This window comes from Saccopteryx bilineata, chromosome 6 (genome assembly GCF_036850765.1).
Source record: "Saccopteryx bilineata isolate mSacBil1 chromosome 6, mSacBil1_pri_phased_curated, whole genome shotgun sequence".
Classification (NCBI taxonomy): domain Eukaryota; kingdom Metazoa; phylum Chordata; class Mammalia; order Chiroptera; family Emballonuridae; genus Saccopteryx; species Saccopteryx bilineata.
In genome coordinates, this window is record NC_089495.1 from 17865482 (window position 1) to 17887624 (window position 22143).

Sequence of the window (22143 nt, forward strand, 5' to 3'; positions counted from 1 at the left end):
TGATTGTCCACCAAAATCTCAAGGGAGTCCATTGAGAAAATATCAGAACTACTTAGAGTTCAGTTAAGTGGCTGAATAAGTCAACTACTTGTCAATATATCCCCAATAATCAGATAGAAAAACTAATGGGAAACATTTCCATTCTTAAAAGCAACAATAAGTTTGTAGGATCTAGAAAAGACCTTACAGGAAGCAGAATGACCTAGGTAATAAAAGCCATAGATCTTGAGGATAAATAACTGGAATAACTGACCCTGGAGGGGATGAAAATATTACAAAGGTAATGTGATGATTACTTTTTTGTGACATCTTGGCCGGGCCATGGAGTATTCTGATGATTTGGTTGAAAACTCTGGGTGCTTCTGTGAGGGAGTGTTGGATGAGATTAACATTTAAATCAGCACATAGAGTAAAGCAGGCTGCCCTCTCTAATGGGGGTGGGCCTCACCTAGAACAATAAAGCTGACTCTCCCAAGTAAAAAAAAAAAAAATCCTCCAGCCTGCCTTTAAACGAAACCTTGGCTCTTCTGGTGCTGAGTGGGTGAGCCTCCCGACGGGAAGTAAATTTGCTCGCTCTGTTCTCAGGGCTTCAGACACAGGCGGGACCTAGACGGCCAGCTCTCCTGAGTCTCCAGCTTGCTGACTCTCCCCGCAGATCTCGGGACTAGTCAACTTCCATAACCTCAGGAGCTAACTGGCCAATCTGCAAGCCAACATATAAACAGCCTGTTGATTCTGTTTCTGTGGAGAGCCCTGACCAATACAGGTGTTGCTGCTTCCCAAATTAACTCATAATTTTAAAGTAAAGGCGATACTATCAAACAATTCTGGTACATATATACAGCGGAGTACTATTCGACCATAAGAAATGATGACGTATTGCCATTTACGACAACATGGATGGACCTTGAAAACATTGTACTGAGTGAAATAAGAAAATCAGAAAAAGATAAAAACTGTATGATTTCACACACTGGTGGGATATAAAACTGAGACTCATGGACATAGATAAAAGTGAAGTGGTTCCCAGGGGGAGGAGGTTATGGGGGAGGGGTGGGAACAGGGGAGTAAAGAGGAACAAATACACGGTGATGGAAGATGATTTGACTCTGGGTGATGGGAACACAACATAATCAACAGTTCCAATGCTATAGAAATGTTTACCTGAAACCTATGTACTCTTATTGATCGATGTCACCCCATTAATTTTAATTTTCTAAATAAAATAAAAAATTTAAAAATAAATGAATAGAATAAAAAAATAAAACAATTTTAAACTTCATCTGAAAGGTAAATAAGAAGAGTTAGGTAAATTTTTAATACAATAGAAATCTAATTGCGACTACTGAGGGAGACAGACAAGTCTCATGAAATACAAAGACATTATAAAGCTAAAACAATTAAATTGATGTGGTTACAAAGATAGCTAGACAGTTGAGGAGAAGAGAATAGCATCTTAAAACAGATTCAAGTATGTAAAATATTTAAAATATAATCTGTATTTATCAGGTAGGGAAAAGGAAGAATTATTCTGTAAGTAGTGCTGGATAAATTAGGTTAGATATTTGCAGGGAAATTTAGAGTTAGGTCCTTATTATTTTTTTTAACCATGTAACAAAATTAATCCTAGGTGAATTAAAAAAAATTCAAATGCAAAGAAAATATAAACCAAAAAAATATAAGACAGAATATTTATCAAACTGGGAGAGGAATTTCTAAGGTTAAAAGTAATGGATGAACTGACAAATAAAAAGACCATTCAAATACAAAACAATGAAAACATTTGAAATACGTAAATAAAACTCAAACAATACATTGGAAGAATATCTGCAATTTATATGAAAGTCAAATGATCTATATCTTTAAAATACAAAGAAATAAAGTAGATTAAAAAAGCTAAAGACCTCCATATGTGTGACAAAGGACAGGAACAGACGATTTCTAAATGATAACAAAGGGCCACTTTTATTCTGGAATAGCATTACTCCTAAGGCACGTCCTTAATTTAAGTCTTGGACTGTTCAGGGAGGCCCGGCACTCTGGCTGGTTTGCACTCCGATGTGTGCCAGACAAGTGTGCCCCACAGAAGCTGTTTGGAGCCTCACCCTGCGAGTGTGCTCACGGGCAGCTCAGGACTCTGCCCGTCCTCCGTGGGGGGCTCGGGCGGGCCCGGCTCGTCCTCCCGGCGGTGGTCTCTCTCGGCTTCTCAGTCCCAGATTCCCGCTGCCTGAGCTGGACTCAGCTCTCTTCTCATCTCTTCCAGCCCGATTCTTCTCTTCTGTCTGGGCTTCGCTTCCCTCTGCTCTATTGGGAAAGGGCTCCCGGGCAGAAAGCCAGACGGAACACAGAGGTCACCACATGAATTTCCTCCCTCTCAAGGAGCAAAGCCCTGCAGTGTTTGCTGTTCAGTGTCGCAGGTGTTTATGATGAAAGGGCAAGTCAGGTGCTCAGTCATGGCTGGACCTAAACTGTCCATGGAGGTTTTGATTTTAGCAATTTAATTTTTTGTTTCTAAGAATTTTATCTGGTGAGTGTATCTGTGGGTCCCAATAATTTTTTTGAAACTCGTTTTGGTAATTTCAGTTAATTTCATACACAGCTCTCATGTATTCTGTATTCCTTGGGGTCTAAATTATTGTCTCTGCTATTCTCATTTAGAGTGGTTGTTCTTATCTGGATTTGACAGTCTTTGTTTAAGGGGTTATGCTTGATTGGGATCTATAAGAGTCTTTTGGGATGGCTTCTTCTACTTCAAGCAGTGGTGTGTGTGTGTGTGTGTGTGTGTGTGTGTGTGTGTGTACACGTGTCTCAGGACCCTTCAGGACCTCCTGGAAGATTCTAGCTCAGAGAAGGGGATCTCAGATTTACGTTCTCCAGAAGTAGGTTTATAGATGTTACATGAAAACAACAGAGTAAACCGGGTTTGATGGACTCACGACTGTGCGCCCACCAGCCCACTCTGTACTCACACAGAATCCGTACGGACTAGGGCGGCGCTCCGGCCTCAGGCAGCCCGGCCCCTCCACAAGCCGCACACGCCCTGCCCTCCCGGTGTCCAGCCCCTGCGACCGCAGCAGCTCTGGCCGGAGAACTTCGCAAACGCTCCTGGTCATTTCCAGCGCGCCCGGTTCAGGCTCCAGGCTGCCTTTATTCCTGGACACTCGGGTATTGCACATTTTTAATTTTTTTTTTTTTTTGAAGAGAGAAATCCCTGGACACAGAAATGTTTCAGTGTGTGTTGTATTTGGGGGTATAGCTATTTTGGAGGAGAAATTACATTAACCTCTGAGCTTTTAAAACCTTAAGTACCAGGGAGTAAAAACGTGTATTAATTTTATAGTCAGAAAAATAGCAGAAAAGGTTAAAAAAATACCAGTATCTGAATTCCTAATGTACATATTTATGTGGTAATTAATCACTATGAGAAATAGAACTATTGGTACACTCTGTTAAGCATTTTCATGTTGCCTGCCTTATTTCTCAGGTACAAACACTGTACTAGCTAAAGGACCCTTTCCATGGACTGAATCTTGGTCAATGTTAGAAAACTATATAGAAGTTGGCAAACGGAGGCTAACATTCGGTCATGCTTTAGGAGGCCGAACTGCAGGCAAATCCTACTCTTGTATTTGTTCATTTTGCAATAAGTCTTGACATCACCTTCTCCTCTTTCTTAAATTTGCTTACTTAACCAGGTACAATGCAGGTTTGATGTGCAATCTGATTTCAAAAGAATCTTTGAGACAGCTAATCTTCTGTACATGCACTGTAATTAAATATTACAGCACCACTAGTACATAAGATACTCACCTTCTTGAGAACCTCTTAGCACCAAAGAGCAATGACATTAAATACTATAGATTTTCACAGTGATTTTTTTGGGTAGATTTTTCAGCTTGAACTTTTAACTCTTATAGCACCTACCGCTTGCAAAGAGTAAAGCATTCTATACCACAGACTGGAAATATTATTAATTGCATTTCATTCTGTCCTAAACTCACATTTTACCTCAGTTTAAAATCTGCTAGTAGACTAATCTGTTTACCTTCAAACTGCTTGCTTTGTACTGGAAAATATGCAACAGGAAATGCTGTACTGAATTAGACTGATGGTCAAGTTCATCTTTGTCTCTAATGGTAAATGTCACCAGAGTGTTCTGTAGGAAGGTATGACTGCTATCTTTAACATTTCACATCTAGTAACTCATTCTCACTGACATCCCCTTCCCCGTCCACCCTTTTCCCGTCCCTACCAGCCAAGCTTACCGCAAGCAATAGTTCCTTTAAGTCACCATCGCTGTTGTACTTTCATTGTTCACTGCTTCAAGAAGTAACCAAACTCTGGATTTGGTGAATAAATCCATCCCACATGAACTTTATGATTTATTCCCACTTTTTCCAGACTGAGATTCTAAGTTTTTTTTTGTTTTGTTTTGTTTTTTACAGAGACAGAGAGTCAAAGAGAGGGATAGACAGGGACAGACAGACAGGAACGGAGAGAGATGAGAAGCATGAATCATCAGTTTTTTGTTATGACACCTTAGTTATTAATTGATTACTTTCTTATATATGCCTTGACTGCGGGCCTTCAGCAGACTGAGTAACCCCAGCGACCTTGGGTCCAAGCTGATGAGCTTTTGCTCAAACCAGATGAGCCTGCGCTCAATCTGGCGACCTCGGGGTCTCGAACCTGGGTCCTCTGCATCCCAGTCCAATGCTCTATCCATTGTGCCACTGCCTGGTCAGGCGAGATCCTAAGTTTTAAAAATGTGTTTTTCTTGAAAAAGTAAACAGGACATAATAAAAAGCACTCAAAACAGTTCAATAATAGCTTGTTAAATATATGAACCTATCACCCCCTTCATTAAATATACCAGTGGCTCCATATTCAAAGGGCCTTCTGTACCAAATAGCAGCCATAGTAGCAGAAATCTGACCAACGAGGTAAGACCTATCAGTATTACTGGGCGAGGCTCTCGAAGGAAATGGCCCGGTCAGAAGAGCAGGGAGTGCAACCCATCAGTCAAAAGTTCATTCCAGGCACACAGAGCTTCCAATTTGTTCTTTTAGAAAATAAACATATAGCAAAAATATTACCAGATATTTGAGAAAAACCTCTAATGTGAGACTGCCAAAACACAAACATAAGAAAAAAGTGAGGCCATAAAGGAAGCAGAAGAAAACTTCAAAGACACTAAAATTAATAATCAGAGAGAATAAAAGCTATTGAATACAGGAAAGGAAAACAGGAGATAAAAGCTTAATTCAGAGAGAAATGTTAAAGTATGATGGAATAAATAAAACTCAAGATAATGGACTGAAGATCAGAAGGTTCTCAAGAAATCCCAAGAAGTTTTTGAAAAAGGTACAATGAAAAGACGAGAAGAACAGGAAAAAACGAGAAGAAAAATGACAGGATCAGCATAGGTGAGTCAGAGTCTGATTATAGGCATCCCGTTTCCCCAAAGTTCACTTACCTCACTCTGCTTTACAAAAGACCCCTATTAGTTCAGCAATGGCTTTCTTTTTTTAAAAATTATTTATTTATTTATTCATTTTTTTGAGAGGAGAGAGAGAGAGAGAGAGAGAGAGAGAGAGAGAGAGAGAGAGAGGAGAGACAGAGAGAGAGAAGGGGGGAGGAGCAGGAAGCATCAACTCCCATATGTGCCTTGACCAGGCAAGCCCAGGGTTTCGAACTGGCAACATCAGCATTTCCAGGTCGACGCTTTATCTACTGCGCCACCACAGGTCAGGCAATGGCTTTCCTTTTAGGGCAAAATCCTCTTTGGATATTTTTTGTCTAGTGAAAACACACAGTAATGGAGGACATGCATAAGAGTGACCTGACGCAAACATTTGGAAAACGCGAGGTTACTCGCTTTACGCCACTTCTGCTGACAAAGGGTGCACAGGAATGCTCTGCTCTCAGGGTGCGGGGGAAACCTGTAACAGCGGCTCCAGGAAAACTGGACAGAGAAAACAAGAAGAGAGGAAGTTCTCAAAGAAATGATTAATGTTTAGTTCTGGGGATAAGTCTGGCAATAAATTAATGGTAGGTAAATGAGAACTACACAGAAATCAAACAAACTCAAAAGCCCCAAAATTATTAACTTTAGGGAAAGAAAGAAGATATTTAAGGAAGGAAATCCAGTAACTGATCATGATGTAATAATTGATTTAATGAAAATTAGTTCTAACTATACGGAAAGGATGGGGAAAGGAGAACGTGTGTGTCTGTGGGTCTTAGAGTAAAGGGTTTGTGTGATAGAACCAAAACCCATCTTCCATCATGGGAAGTCAAGACTTAATATAATAAAAATAAAATGAATCAAGAAACATTAGTATAAGCATGTTATCTTGAAATACGAAGGCAGAGCCCAACAGAAACTGCTAAGAGATTTGAAAGTGATTGTCTGAGGAGCAGCAAAGAGGAAAAGAGGGATGCTGTATTTTATTTACACCCTTTAGAGCTCTTTGACTATTAACAAATTGTACACATAACTTTGATAAAAACATATTAAAATATAATTCTTTGCAATGAAAGTGTGTTCTGAACACAGAGAGATGCATACGGTACACTCTTCCATACCTTGCTGTGTTCCCATAAAAGTACCTTACAGATCATTTCACCTTCACATGACAAATGAACTTCATTCCTTCTCATAGTTATGTACTAGCTCATTGTACGGGTATATGGTTTGACATGAAAATTTATAAATATGCATTTGGATAATATAACCCCAGAAGTAAAATTCTAGTTCTAAACTTTGAGATATTTCTACAGTTCTCTTTAAACATGCTGCATCCAAATTTATAGCTTCACCATTAATTGCCCCTCACCCTTACCAACACTATATACTACAGAACAACTCTGTCTTTTCAATCCGCTACATGAAAGGAGGTATTGATGTGATTGCTTTACTTTATTTTTTAAAAATGTATTATTCAACACAGTATTTGTATTCCGGGCCACATCAGACAAAGAAGAAATAAAAGACATCCAAATTGGAAAGGAAGAAGTAAAACTGTCATTATTTGCTGATGACATGATCCTGTATACAGAGAAGGCTCAAGATTTCACCAAAAAGAACTAGAACTGAGAAATGAATTCAGTAAAGTCACAGGATACAAAGTAAATATCCAGAAATCAACTGAATTTTTATACACCAATAATAAAATATCAGAAACTGAAACTAAGAAAGCAATCTCATTCACAAGTGCTTCAAAAAGAATAAAATACCTAGGAATAAATTTAACCAAAAGTGAAAAGACCTGTACTAGGAAAATTATAAGACACTGAAGAAGATACAAATAACAACTTAAATTAAATGAATTTCTTAATATTAGGTGATTCTGGGAAGTACCACAAACCTTTCATCATGTGGACGCCCGGGAAAGCATATAACATTAAAATGATATGTATACTTTCCATCTTTCCAAAGAGTAGTTTGTAAAAGGAAATGCTTTTTTCCCCCAATATATTTTCTTCTTTATTGAATTTATCAGGTTGACGTTGGTTAAAGTTGGTTTCAGGTATACACTTCTATAATTCATCATTTGCATATTGTGTTATGTGTTCACCACTCCATATTGAGAATAATAGCATGCATGTATTTAGTACATTACTATTTTCAAAGCATTTAAAATTTTTTCAAATGATGTAAACAACAATCCCATGAGTTCTTTAATTTCTCATTTTAATTAGAGGGTAAAGTTCATGAGTGACAATATGTAGGGAATCACTGTAATTTACAACTCTTTTCCATTTTAGTTGGCCAGAATATTTCATCCATTCATTCCCATTTTAATATTATGCTGCAGTCTTATACACAGAAGACTATCCACTCATTCTGGTAAGCAACACAGAATGAAGATTGCATATGTAGAATTCCTTGAGAGAATCAAAGAATTATAAATAATTTTAATGAGCTAATTTAGTTTTTAATGTACATTTAAAGGACTATTCTAAATGTCTTTTCCATGTATGCGGGTAATATAACTTAGAGTAAAAAATAAAAGTAAACTGCATTTTTCAATTATTTTAGATAGCAGATAAAGTTGAGAATACCCAGGTGTGTTAAATGAGTGGATAGACATTTTCATTTATTCAATCAACTGAATCAACCTTGAAAGCAGTTGCAGGGGTCCCCAAACTTTTTACACAGGGGGCCAGTTCACTGTCCCTCAGACCGTTGGAGGGCCGCCACATACAGTGCTCCTCTCACTGACCACCAATGAAAGAGGTGCCCCTTCCGGAAGTGCGGTGGGGGCCGGATAATTGGCCTCAGGGGCCACATGCAGCCCGTGGGCCGTAGTTTGGGGACGCCTAAAGAATCTTCAAATTCATGGATTATATTTCTATATCAACATAATAAATAATATCACATAAAGAATGTAAAAAGTCTAATACATAGTCAGTGCTAATAACATTTTCTTGGAAATAACATTACTTTTATAAATAGGCTGATGCACAGCTGACAGTTTCACATTTCAGAACATAAGAACAAGGTCAGCATTCCCTATTTTCATAAGCATAGGCAAGGTAATAGCTGGAGTGTGTGCAATTTACATTAAATACATCCTGGGAAAGTAGGTAAATGAACATACATTCTCCATATAATACATTAATATACTGAAGTCACTGTTCTACTTTTATATACAGTATATACTATTCTTTTATAAACTAAACTTTTAAATTGAACAGATTTCCATTGGGTACTATCAAATTTTCCCCATGTGAAAACCTAATTTTGTTATTTTTCAAAAAAAATTTTTCTCTTCTATTTTAAGATATATTATTTTGAAATAATAAATTATGTTAAATTATTCATTATTACTGACTATATGGCATTACTTTTGCATGTGGTCCTTTCGCAAGAAACAGGATATTAACTTCTACCTAATATTTACCTAATTCTTTAAACCATTTTATATCAGTCTTTTATAGTGCTCATTTTGATGCTATAGCATTTACTAACAATATGCAGTAAGCTACCGAGCTGTAAGATATTATTCTGACCAGAGTTACTGACAGATGCCATCTGCAATCAGGAGCAGCATCGTTTAAGATGATGACAATGACAGAGACTCTGCTACAATGACCACTATCCTATGACCAACCCATGACCTTCTCTGAGAAAAAAAAATCTACATTTAAATTTTTTTTTACTGTAGACATAAAAAAAATAGCAGACATCTGGATGACTTTGGCAAATGAACAAAGTCTTTTACAAAACTTTATACGATTCAAACAATGTATGTTAAGTACTTTTAAAAGTTAAAAGTACAATGTAAACCATCATATTGTATAGCATCTTAATTTCTACTTGTTTGAAAAAACAATGCAAAGAGACTAAAAACTAGATAAATAATAGGGATTTATCAACAATTTTAAGGCCCTAAGATAAATCTTAAGAAATATTCATTTTCTTAAAATAAATTCACAGTCTAAAACCAACGAAAATATGCCATTGTTCATTTTTAAGCAATCCAGATTCCAAGAGTCATACATTATTTTGAAATTAGGTAAATTTCTAATAAATTTTTAAATATTTAAAATACATTCTTTAATAGTCATTGGAAGTATCTGTACCCTTCTGAAAGGAATGAAAAAGTGCAGAGTTCAGTAAATCAAGGCAAAAGCTCAACCTTATAACACATAACATTTGCAGTTAGCAAGAAGATGCATTTTATCCATTTTATGTTCAAGAATTCAGTTCAAGAAAAAATTGTAACTAGTGTTTCACCTTTTCCTTCATTTCTGCAAGTTCTGACCTCAGATCTGCTTCTGTTCTTGGAAATTTTTGCTTCTTGCATTTGCTTTACAAGTACCTAATTAAAAAAATATATATATTTTTAGTAATATTTATTTAGAATGAAATTCAGAGATGATGGCATTAATCAATTATTATTATAATAATATGAAACAGTGAGGTGTACATAATAAAAGTATTCAACAAAAAATACAAGGATCAGAAGACATAATCATAAAACATTTCCTTTAATTTTAGAAGTTCAGTAGTTTGGTAACTTGTCTGATCCTCAGCCTTATAAAGGTCTAGAAGGTATGTAGTCATTTTTATCCATGGTTCCATGTATTACTGCACAGAATCAATAGTGTCAGTGTGACACTATAAGTTAGTTGGGAATACTACCTCTATGGACATATAAATGATATGGCCCATTTGTTTTTAATGTTTAGTTTAACTTCTTACAGGGCAGTATCAAATTCTTTAAAACAGAGATTAGGAAGACCTTTGGTTAGGAATCCCAACAGTAACTGCCATAGATAACTATATAAGTCTACCTGCCATGAAACGTTTTAAAGCAGCATTTCCCAAGATGGGTCTCAAAGATATTAAGCCTCAAAGCTACTTGGCAAAATATGGAATACTGCTTTTTTCTTTTAAAGAGACAAATGCATGGTGGCATAATAATATCTAATTCCCCCACAATTATTCCCCCATAATTTCTAAGGGGGAAGGAACCTATCAACTATGTTTATTACATTTCTCTTATTTTACTGAGCTTTTTCAAAGAATAATATGCATTGATATCTCTTAGGACTACTTTGGTAATACTGCTATAGACAATATAAATGTTCCAAGCTTGAGAAAAACATTACAAATATATCTTTGTAGCCCTGGCTCATTGGCTCAGGGGTGGAGCATCAATCAGCCTGGTGAGTAGATGTCCTGGGTTTGATTCCCAGTTAGGGCACACAGGAGAAGTGGCCATCTGATTCTCCACCCCTCCTCCCTTTGTTTCTCTCTCTCTCTCTCTCTCTCTCTCTTTTCCCCTCCTCCTGCAGCCATGGCTCAACTGGAGTGAGTTGGCCCCACATGCTGAGGATGGCTCCATGGCCTCTGCCTCAGGCGCTAAGAAGAGCTCAGTTGCTGAGCAATGGAGCAATGCTCCAGATGGGCAGAGCATGGCCCCCTAGTGGGCTTGCTGCGTGGATTCTGGTCAGGGCGCATGCAGGAGTCTGTCTCTCTGCCTCTCCTCCTCTTACTAAGCAAAAAAAAAAAAAAAAAAAAAATATATATATATATATATATATATATATATATATATATATATATTTGCAAGCATGTATTATAAATGAATAAAACCTTCAGAGACCTAACTAATTGGAACCAACTGACCCAAATTTAATAGGTACAGTTGACTTTTAGAAGAGAAGAGGAAAACTAACCCCTTATTTTGGAGATCAGCACAAGTCTGAGACATTTCTTTGGGTTGATACAAATAGAACAGATTTCCTGTATCTTCCTCAACTGAGGTATTCTACAGTGATGGTTTAGAAAATAATAAATAAGATGGCTTTGCCATTCAACAGAATGAGGCTCAAACCCTAATTTTTGAATTAATCAGAGTATGTTATTTTGGGCAAATGTCTCATTAAGCCCCTATCTTCTTGGCTGTTAAATGGGATATCTTTGAGGATTAAATGAGATTCTGCATGTGGAAGAACACCTAATATAGTGCCAAGCACCTAAAATAAATGTAAAAAAATTAGCTGCTATTATTGTAGCAGATGTTTGGAATCATGATCCCCCAAAATAGCAACAAACATTCAGATTTTAATGATCCTAGATTATAAAAATCCAATCTGATGTTCTTACTTTGTATCTACTCAGATGCAAAGCAGCAGGTTAAACAGAATAATTTTCAATGATTTCAAGAGAATTCCAGTTGGATATTTATCCAGGTTATTTTTATATCACAACTCAATAGTGACAAAGTCATGCTTTATTGTAATGACTAATTCTTGAAATTAATTACTAGTCTGAAATAAAATCATTAAAAGAGTAATTCTTAAATTGCATTAGTGACCTAAAAATTAAAAGGTACATTTTATTTCTCTCAGCTATTTTCTAAATGTCATAGCAGAAAAATAAATTATGACCATTTATTTATTATTATTCAACAATTTTAGAAAGAGAAGCTAACATACTTATCTGCTATGAAGTTCCTTCTTTATACAAGATTTGAAAGTGGGATACTTCTGAACTGTTTTATAGCCCTGTGGAACAGAGGATTAAAAATGCAAATGTAAGTCAGATATGATGGGGTGACAGATATGCAATAAATAAAGCAAAAATAAAAACACACAACAATTAAGACAGAACTGCAGAGTCAGAGGTTTATAGCATAGTTTCTATGTTAATTTGCTCTTGTTACTCTAAAATTTTTGAGGAAGAATAAATGATTTTCAAAATATGGCCCTTCAGATATTTGTGCCACCATCTCAAATGTTAACAACTAACCACTAGGTGGCAGGTAAGTACACAGGTTCTTTATTAAGACGTTCTGGATTTCAAAAAATCATTAAACATCCTTAAAAACATCGTCTAAGATGAATCTTAATTTTTTGTATATATAACTTTTACTCTTTTTAAATATATAATGCTTAGGGGTATTCTAATCAAAGAGGAAATATTGCATATTGTAGCTGCTCATAAAAAATATTTCTTTTTCCACTTGTAGTATCATCCACAAATAATTTAGATGTGAAACATGTCTTGTCACACTATATTTCATTCTTTTAAAAAATATTTCTAAGAAAAAAACATTGAATTTTTCATAATTTCTCTGTAAGATGTTAACAGGAAGAATGGTTCAACAGACAAGTTTTTATTTTATTTCTTATATAAAAATTCTGAATATGCAGTTGCTAGTAAAAATCTGCATCATATAAAATGAAAAATAGTTATATTTCTTTGCATACTAACAAGTTTGACAGCTAGTGTGCAGACTGAATTAATAAAAAATATTGGGCAACATTCCCCCCATAGATTGGAATGAAGACATTAAACTACCTGAATATGAAAATGTTATTAAAATTAAAACTGATTGATATTTTAAAAAAAGCATTATCTTTTACCACCCCAAATTGTTTTTGAAAGTAGGTAGGGCCTTATATTTTTCTTTTCAAATACAACATTTCATGTGTCTACCTTTAAAAATTTATATAATTTGTTTCTGAAACTGAGATGGATTTTTCTTTCAGTTTAAAAATAGTAGCAATAAGCTTAAAATTTATAGGTTTACCCGGAATCCTCTATGGAGTCTGTCTTTCATAATTCCAATAAATTCTTTATAACTTAATTGATCATCTTTATCAACGTCAAAAATCTTGAAGACTGTATTGACTAAATGTGGTGAAAGTTTGAGGCCAGTAGCTACATAGACGGCACGCTTAAATTCATCTAGATAAATGTTACAGAAAAGGAATAAACCATTAACATCAGTTTTATAATATGCATTAATTATTAGAAATGTTATAAAAGTTTTTTCTAAACATGGGTCTTTAGACGACTTTTCACTATTCATGCTATCTTTTAGAGAAAATTTTTTTTTTTTTACAGAGACAGAGAGTCAGAGAGAAGGATATATAGCAGCGGTTCTCAACTTGTGGGTCGCGACCCCGGCAGGGTCACCTAAAGCCATCGGAAAATATATAATGCATATCAGGTATTTACATTCCGAATTATAACTGTAGCAAAATTACAGTTATGAAATAGCCACCAAAATTATTTTTTGGTTTGGGGTCACCGCAACATGAGGAACTATATTGCTGGGTCATGGCATTAGAAAGGTTGAGAACCACTGAATAGGGACAGACAGACAGGAACGGAGAGAGAAGAGAAGCATCCATCATTACTTTTTTGTTGCGACACCTTAGTTGTTCATTGATTGCTTTCTCATATGTGCCTTGACCGTGGGGCTACAGCAGACCGAGTGACCCCTTGCTCGAGCCAGCAACCTTGGGTCCAAGCTGGTGAGCTTTGTTCAAACCAGATGAGCCCGCACTCAAGCTAGCAACCTCGGGGTCTCGAACCTGGGTCCTCAGCATCCCAGTCCGACGCTCTATCCACTGTGCCACGCCTGGTCAGGCAAAAATTTTTTGTAGTTTTAAAGAACAAAGAATAACTGTATCTTAGTTTAATAATGCATTCATAGTCAATGAATGTTTAATGAGCACCCACTATCAGTGACAGATACTTTGCAGGCGTCCCCAAACTACGGCCTGCGGGCCGCAATGCGGCCCCCTGAGGCCATTTATCCAGCCCCCACTGTACTTCTGGAAGGGGCACCTCTTTCATTGGTGGTCAGTGAGAGGACCACTGTATTTGGCAGCCCTCCAATGGTCTGAAGGACAGTGAACTGGCCCCCTGTGTAAAAAGTTTGGAGACCCCTGCTAGAGGTTATTAAAATAAGTTCTCAAAAATTTTGAGAGTTCTTATGGGCAATGTGACACCTGCTCAAATAACTATATTGTAAGATACAGGACCACACAAAAGTCTCAACAGAGCACTATGAGAATTTGGAAGTGAAGGATTACTTCAGTCTATAGTGTGGAGTCGGGGAAGGAGAGAGAAGAACAGTGATTAGAAAAGGCTGCGATTCTGTATTTGAGCTGAGCCTTGAAGGGCAGATTTCAGCTTTGGAGATGAGGGAGATGGCAGCTGAGAGACACAAACAAAGGCACGGCGGGAACGGGAAAGTGTAAGCACATTCGGAAAGCAGCGAGCAGTCTGGGCTGTAAGAGCTGGGGAAGCTCTGTCCAGGGACTTCGGCAGTGGGGAAACTGAAGAGGTTTCCACAGCAAGCACAGCATAGAAAGGTTAACCTGTGTTTCAGGAAGATTATTCTGTGAACTGTCTCGGAAACATCAGGGAGGAAACGGTCTGGCAGGAATACCAGTCCTTTTGAGAGGTAATAGCCTGAATTCAGGTGCAGGTAGTGACAACAGAAAAGAGACAGACATATTCCTAGCACCTGCAAGAGTAGTATCAATACACTATTAATTTTCTCCATTTCCCAGTTCCACCAAGTAAAAGAGCAACTGTCCATTTCGAACCAGGTAAGCAGACTTTTTTTCTTTTGTGGTGATTAGTGTGTTGATTATGGTAGTGAACGCTGGTCTGGGAAGGAAGGGTTCCCAAAACTTTTGTTTTTAAACACTAAAATTGGTTGGATTGAGAAGATGTCCTGTTTGAACATCTAGATTAGACAAAGGGTAATTACAACATATATTTAGGTTTCTCCTCCTCAATGAATAAATGAATGATGTTGTATGAAGGAGTCAATACCATGTTTTTGGGAGAGAGAGGTAACTCTCATTAGTACTTAGGGGATGCAGTTTGATTCTCCCTAGAACTTGGCAATAAAATAACTAGAGGGGCCCTGGCCAGTTGGCTCAGCGGTAGAGCGTCGGCCTGGCGTGCGGGGACCTGGGTTCGATTCCCGGCCAGGGCACATAGGAGAGGCGCCCATTTGCTTCTCCACCCCCCCTTCCCCTTCCTCTCTGTCTCTTTCTTCCCCTCCTGCAGCCGAGGCTCCATTGGAGCAAAGATGGCCAGGCACTGGGGATGGCTCCTTGGCCTCTGCCCCAGGCGCTAGAATGGCTCTGGTCAAGGCAGAGCGACCCCCAGGAGGGGCAGAGCATCGCCCCCTGGTGGGCAGAGCGTCACCCCCTGGTGGGCAGAGCATCGCCCCTGGTGGGCGTGCCGGGTGGATCCCAGTCGGGCGCATGCGGGAGTCTGTCTGACTGTCTCCCCATTTCCAGCTTCAGAAAAATACAGAAAAAAAGAAAAAAAATAACTAGAGGGTCCTATTAGATTGCATTTGGGAAATGGCATTTATTAGATTATGACAGACACAGGTCAAAACACCTTAAAGACATGAACAGAACATCCTCACATGACAAGAATATTTACAAAGGGTACTGCCATGAGGGAAGAGGGAAAGCAGTCATAGCCACAGACTCCGAGAAGAAGGACTTGACTTGTCCTACCTCCGGGGGAAGGAAGAGTTGGTCCTGACGTTAACAGCACTGAATTCTATGACAGTTGTTATTTCTTTGTAAATTAAGCAAAATCTACATTTAGTTTTATATATCATTCTAAAAACATGGCTACTGTAAGTCGATGGCTAAGAGGGGACTGTGTTGAAAATTCAAGTTTCTGAGCCAGCAGGGACCGTGGATGATATAAACGTGGTCCTGTGGCGAGTCTGAGGCATGACCAGCTGGCTCTTTGGTAAGGTGACATACATCCTGCAGTGTTACAAGCAGCCAGGAGGTTCTTTCTCTTTGACCTTTTATAAACATCATCAGCTTTCCCAATAATATGAAATAATGAGTTTTATTTTTATTTTTTAATTTATTACATTTATTGGGGTGACATCAGTTTATATTGTATTGTTAATACACAAATTGAGCATATTTCCCTAAACTTCACTTAGGCAAAACCCATTTCCCACTGAAGAACACAACAAACTTTCAGGCAAGTTGATGGCTAATATGATCTATCTAATTAATTTGCTATCAGTCCCTAGAAACAATGTAGCATTATTATTTGCTTTTAATTTTTGAAAGATTATTCCTTACCTTGCCCTATAGAGCGACTTGCAAAGTTATACATATTCAAGGCTATTGCAAAATCTTCTAGGTTGTTCAAAAACTGGAAAAATGACCTGAATTCATCAAATGTGATGCCCTATATTGGGAGAATATATATAGATATATTTTAGTATTGTCAAATGTAATAAAATAAGTCTCTACACTTACTAAAAATAGATTAAGCATATTCAATGTATCTTGCAAGTAAACATTTGTAGGGCACATTCTGAAATTTTCTCCAAGTGGAATGTAAAGTTCACTGAGATTTATTCTACAGGGCAGTAGTGCTACCATTAGCAATGTTAGGTAGAAATATTAAAAGTACTGTCATATCAGCACAAAGTTCCAAAAAGTGCTATAATAAAAATGGATAAAAAGGCTTCAATTCTGAAACTCCATTTGAAAGTAAATATAACGATGAAGAAAAAAAGTTAAAAAAAACACACCTAAAAAAAGTTCCTCCTGTACACCTACTCCTTATATATAATTCAGCATTATATTATGGCAACTAATGTCTTTATAATGACAATTCAAAATCCAAGTGAGCCAGCAGCAGCGTACTTTCCCCTGCTCCTGCCACCACAGCGCTGTCAGGGCAGCAGGACACACAGTGACTGTGACATCTAGCTCGGGCGGCCCAGCGCAGGGCGTGCTGTGTGATCATGGGAAGGACTCTGGAATGCCATTCACGTGAGTTGCAATTATTGCCACTACTATTACTTGAATCAAACAGGAATGCTATTTAAAGTAAGCACATATCTCAGATAATAAAGATTTGGGCATGAAGAGCTGCATTTAATTAATGTGTTCTCCTCGGTAAAATTAATGTAGTTGAAAGAAAAAATAAACTGAAAAGAGCAGAGGGCCAAAAGCTTAGACTTAATAACTTCTGACCCGAGCATATGGGTACAAGGGGAAGGGAAACTAACAAGGCAGCACTGGAAAGCTAGGGAAAGAACCAGAAGAGTATTTTTATATAAGCCAACTACTGATTAAGTGATCTATTATCAAAATAATATGTTACCAATTTATCATCAAAATAATAACAAATTTTGGTATATGGTATTTCCACTTTAATTACAACCCCCCACTATTTTTTATTTGCAAGAATCCTCACTGTCTTTTCACATTTTTCTGTTTCTTTATATTCAAGGTTGGCTATTCCAAACCTGAATTCTGCTTTGTGACCCAATCTAATCTGTCATGTTTTCCAGAGAGGACCATTTGGATCGGTTAGGGAGACTGAGCCAGAAGGGCTTTGTCCAAATGCGGAGAGCCTGTTGCCAAGGAAACTGGTCACTGCTCTGGTCCTGAATTAGTTTATGCTGTGACCAGCTGTCTCAGGTGACATGTTAATGCTGGGAAAGGTGAAAAACAGGAGGATGGAAGATTTTTAAGTAAAATGTAAATAAAAATGTCAAGACTTTCAGAGAGAGTATTATATTTTTTTCTTCTTAGCTCTGGACATTTAACAGAATATCTATCAATTCTCTGGCTAACCACTAAGATAATGAAACAATCTTTAGTGACTGCACATGACAAACAATACAAATGAACCTCTGTTGGAGAGAAGCTAATTTCTAGGGTTATGACATTATAATATTCAAAATGTTTAGCTATTAGCAGTAATTAACAATGTTACAAAGAAACAGAATAAAATAAATCAACAGAAACCATCCCTGAGGCAGTCCAGACAAGATTAACAAGACAAAGATTTTAAATAAATTGTCTTAAATTTGCTTAAAGAGCTAAAGAAAACCAGGGGTGAAGTACTAAAGAAAATTGAGAAAACTATGTATAAACAAAATAAAAAAATAAAAATTGTAAAAGAAGAAACCAAAAAAAAAATTCTGGAGCTGAAAAGTACAATAAATGAAATGAAAAACTGACTAGAGAGGTTCGAAAGTAGATTTGAGCAGGCAGAAGAACAAAACAGTAAACTTAAACATAGGACAAATAAAATTATTTGGTCTGATGAGCAGAAAGAAAAAAGAATGAATAAAAGTGAACACAGCCTAAGGGACCTGGGGACACCATCAAGTGTATCAATATACACATTATAGGACTTCCAGAAAGAAAAGAGTTAAAGAAAGGGGCAGAAAGAATATTTAAAGACATAATGGTTTAACACCTCACATATTTGATGAAATATATGGTTCTACACAACCAAGAAGCTCAACAGACTCCAAGTACAAGAAACTGAAAAAGACCACACAATGACACATTTTTCTCAAATTATCAAAAAGCAAAGACAAAGACAAAGATACTCTTTAAAGCAGCAGGAGAAAAGTTACTCTTCACATAGATGGGATTCCCCAATAAGACAGCTGATTTTTAATCGGAAACCAGGGAAGCCAGAATTGAATAGGATACTTCAATTGCTGAAACAAAAAATCTGTCAACACATTCAAAAACCCTGACATATAAGATTGCCTGGTATAGAGGACCAGTAAGGTGGCCAGTGTGGCTGCAGCAGAGTGGGCCAAGGGGACAATGATAGGAAATGAGGTCAAAGGTAATGAGCAAACAGCTCTGTAGGCCTTGTAAGTCTACACTAAAAATTCTGCCTTTTCACTTGAGGGAGAATGAGGAGTCCCTATGGTAAGATATGAATCGTGATATACAGCATGTTCTTAAATGCTAAATGGGGAAGAGATCGGAGGGAGACAAAGTTGGAAGCAGAGAGATGACTCAGGAGGCAATGGCAGTAATCCAGGCAGGGAGAATGGCGACGTGGGTGCTCGCAGTGCGGAGGCAGGAAGTGGCCAAATTCTGACAGAGGTGTGTCCAGAGGGTTTGTTCATGGAGTGCATGTAGAATGTGAGAGGGAGGAGTCTGAAAAGTTTGGCTAGAACAAGTAGGAAAATGTAGTTTCCATTCATTGAAACTGGGAAGATGGCATGTGTGGCAAGATTTCTTGGAATGATCAGCTTAGTTGGCAACTACTAAGTCTGGGATGTCTACTAGACACCCACGTAGAGATGCCGAGTAGGCAGTATGATGTAAAAGTCTGAGATTCAGGGAGGGCGTCTAAGCTGTAGACACAGTTTTGGAGTCTATACACTAAAAATTACCACGAGTAGTCCTGATTGTACCCTTAAATGCTAGAGTCAAATACCCAGCTGCCTGCATAATCTCTTCACTGAGATAACTCATTGGAATCATGAACATAACCTGTCCAAAATAAAACTATAGATCTTTCCTTAACCCCAAACTTGTAGTCTTCTTAGCTCAGTAAACAGCACCACTGTTTCACTTTGTGGTTCAGGCCAAAACCTGGGAGTTCTTGATTCCTCTTTTTCCTTCACATTGAAGACTAACCCAGCAGCAAGTTCTACCAGCCCTACTTTTGAAATGATCCAATATCTGACCACTTTTCTCCACTTTGACCCTAACTAAGCGATGCATCTCTTTTCTACACTGCAGTAACACCCTAATCTATTTCAAAGCTGGGCCAACTAAAGTCTATTCTGCACTAGCCAAGATGATCTTTTGAAATAGGAATCAGATCACATTTGAGTGTCACAGTAGACAGCAAATAGTTGTTAAATAAATGCTTGCTGGCTGAATGAATATCACAACACTCTCTAAGGCAAGGTTGGCAAACTTCAATATTGACTATTTCCTCTGCCTACAACGCTGTTCATCCAGATCTCTGCACAGGTCATTTCTCTCAGTCTTTTCTCAAAAGCTACCTCTTCAGAAAAAATTTCTACAACAGTACGTCTTCTATCTTATTCTTCAAAATCATCTGAAAATGTAATTTATTCATTTTAGGCTTACTTGTTTACTGTATCTCTCTACTAAATATTTCCATGAGAGAAGAATATTGTTTATCTAGTCACTTGATCCACAGTGGCTAGAATAAGACCTACTAAATAGAGATGCTTAATAAATGAATGAAAATGAAAGGATTTAAAAAATGTGAAGTGCTGCTCACATAGTAGCAATCATTCTTCTGGAGAGAAAGGGATGCGAAGTGAAAGGAAGGGAAAGGCGTAAGAAGTGTGTGACAGCAATATCATTGGCGTAGGGTCTTGCGCTTGAATCCTTGGGCAAGTGTCTAAGTAGCTAAGTGCCTCAGCCTCCCCTTTTTAAAAAGAAAGATGTCAATATCTGGAAGATGTTCTAAGGATTGATGAGATAGCACCAGAAAAAGAACCAATGAGCACCAATGCTGATTCATTTGCCAAAATTGCCCCTTTTTACTGTAATGATTTGTAGTGCTTATAACACTTCTATTAATTAGAAATTTTCAGAATCTGAATTAACTTAAAAACACTTTTTATTTTGAAATAATTTTAGATGTAAAAAATGTTCTAAAAACAAAGAGGTCCCTGATATACAGTACTCCTAACCCTGGAATTAAACTTTATGAGTTACATATTTTGATAAGTTTTCATATGACAAATAAAAAAGCAGATTCTTTTTTGGCCTTAAAGATATCCTAGCAGTTTGAGATAGTATAATTTCCAATATTTATTTTTAGAGAAATGTCTGTGAATCGGAAAAATTCAGTTTAACATGTAAAACAGATAAAAGACCCTTAACTGAGAGATTATGTAAACCTAATGGCCAAATGCATCAAGTACCTTTTTTCTCATTCCTTAGGGGACATAAAGAATTGTTAGCACTGTCACTGTGTATCCATATTAAACAAAGTCAAACTATTTGCAAGTTTCTCTTGGGTAGATTAACTTGATCCTTCTACAAACACAAGTAGAAGGCAATACATCCAAAACATCCCAAGCTTGAAGGGGTACTTATAACACCAGTTCCATTTGGTTGCAATGATGCATTCAAATACCACTAGATAATGCACAACTGCTCAGAATTGCTGACAAAACACTTGCTACTAAATAAACAGACAATCAGTTGTTGCAGGATCTTTACCATTCCTGCCATCCAAACTCTTTGAAAACCTCACTTCAACTGCTGATAAGATCACTCACTCATCAATGGCCATCTTCAAATGACCTTTAAGGATATTCTAGAAATGAATAAAGTGTAACTGAAATGATGTCAATATAAACTGCTTTATATGAAGTGATGTGTATGTAGGAGTCAAAGCATACAGCTCAGCAGAATTCTCTTGAAAAATGATATTTGTAATTTGAATAAAACAATTGTTAACAACATTAAGGGTTTTTAAGCATATCTAAAAAGTATTAATATCTACATAGAATTTAAAATTAATTAAAAAATTAGAACACTTAGGACACATAGAAAAAAATAAAATATATCCAAAAGTATCTATTAATCCACAGAGGAGCAAAAGAACTAAGGAAGAAGTCTATTTTACAGTCCTATAGAATTACGAGATAGTAACACATGTAACAAAATAAATACGGGGGACTGGGTACCTTTTCTTCAGGTATACTGTAACGAACGTTTTCCAAAAATACTGATGTATTTTCCACATTTGTATATCGTAAAAGAATATGAGCAAAATCTTCTTCACTGATAGTATTCATCCCATTAGAGTAGGAAAGAAATTCTATTTCTAGAACTTCTGTTTGGAAGTTATCCATGAATCTATGACAAAAATATATAAATGAATAAGATAAATGAAGACTTATGATAACACATGGGACTCAGCCTCTCAGAGCTTTGACTTCATCATCTGTAAAATGGGGATAACCAAAATAGCTTGCAGGGTAGTGATGCGACTTAGAAGAGTAAATGTGTAGTGTCTGGTTTATTGCAGTGCTTCTGAATATGTAGAAAAGAACAATC

At 37.1% G+C, this 22143-nt stretch overlaps 1 protein-coding gene across 4 annotated transcripts in view; it reads right to left on the reverse strand.

The window, feature by feature from the left end:
- Nucleotides 1-22143, reverse strand: part of MICU3 (mitochondrial calcium uptake family member 3) — a 96661-nt gene that overhangs the window by 3832 nt on the left and 70686 nt on the right. For 2 of the 4 annotated variants that reach the window (XM_066236054.1, XM_066236052.1), the window contains 5 exons: nt 21771-21942; nt 16396-16504; nt 13053-13210; nt 11956-12024; nt 7676-9830 (listed from right to left, as the gene is read on the reverse strand). In XM_066236054.1, coding sequence (XP_066092151.1) covers nt 11956-12024; nt 13053-13210; nt 16396-16504; nt 21771-21942 — 508 coding nt within the window. In that variant the 3' untranslated portion in view covers nt 7676-9830. Of the gene's footprint in view, nt 1-307; nt 704-7675; nt 9831-11955; nt 12025-13052; nt 13211-16395; nt 16505-21770; nt 21943-22143 lie in introns of those variants that run through there. The other 2 variants (XR_010726125.1, XR_010726124.1) reach the window with 2 other exon arrangements.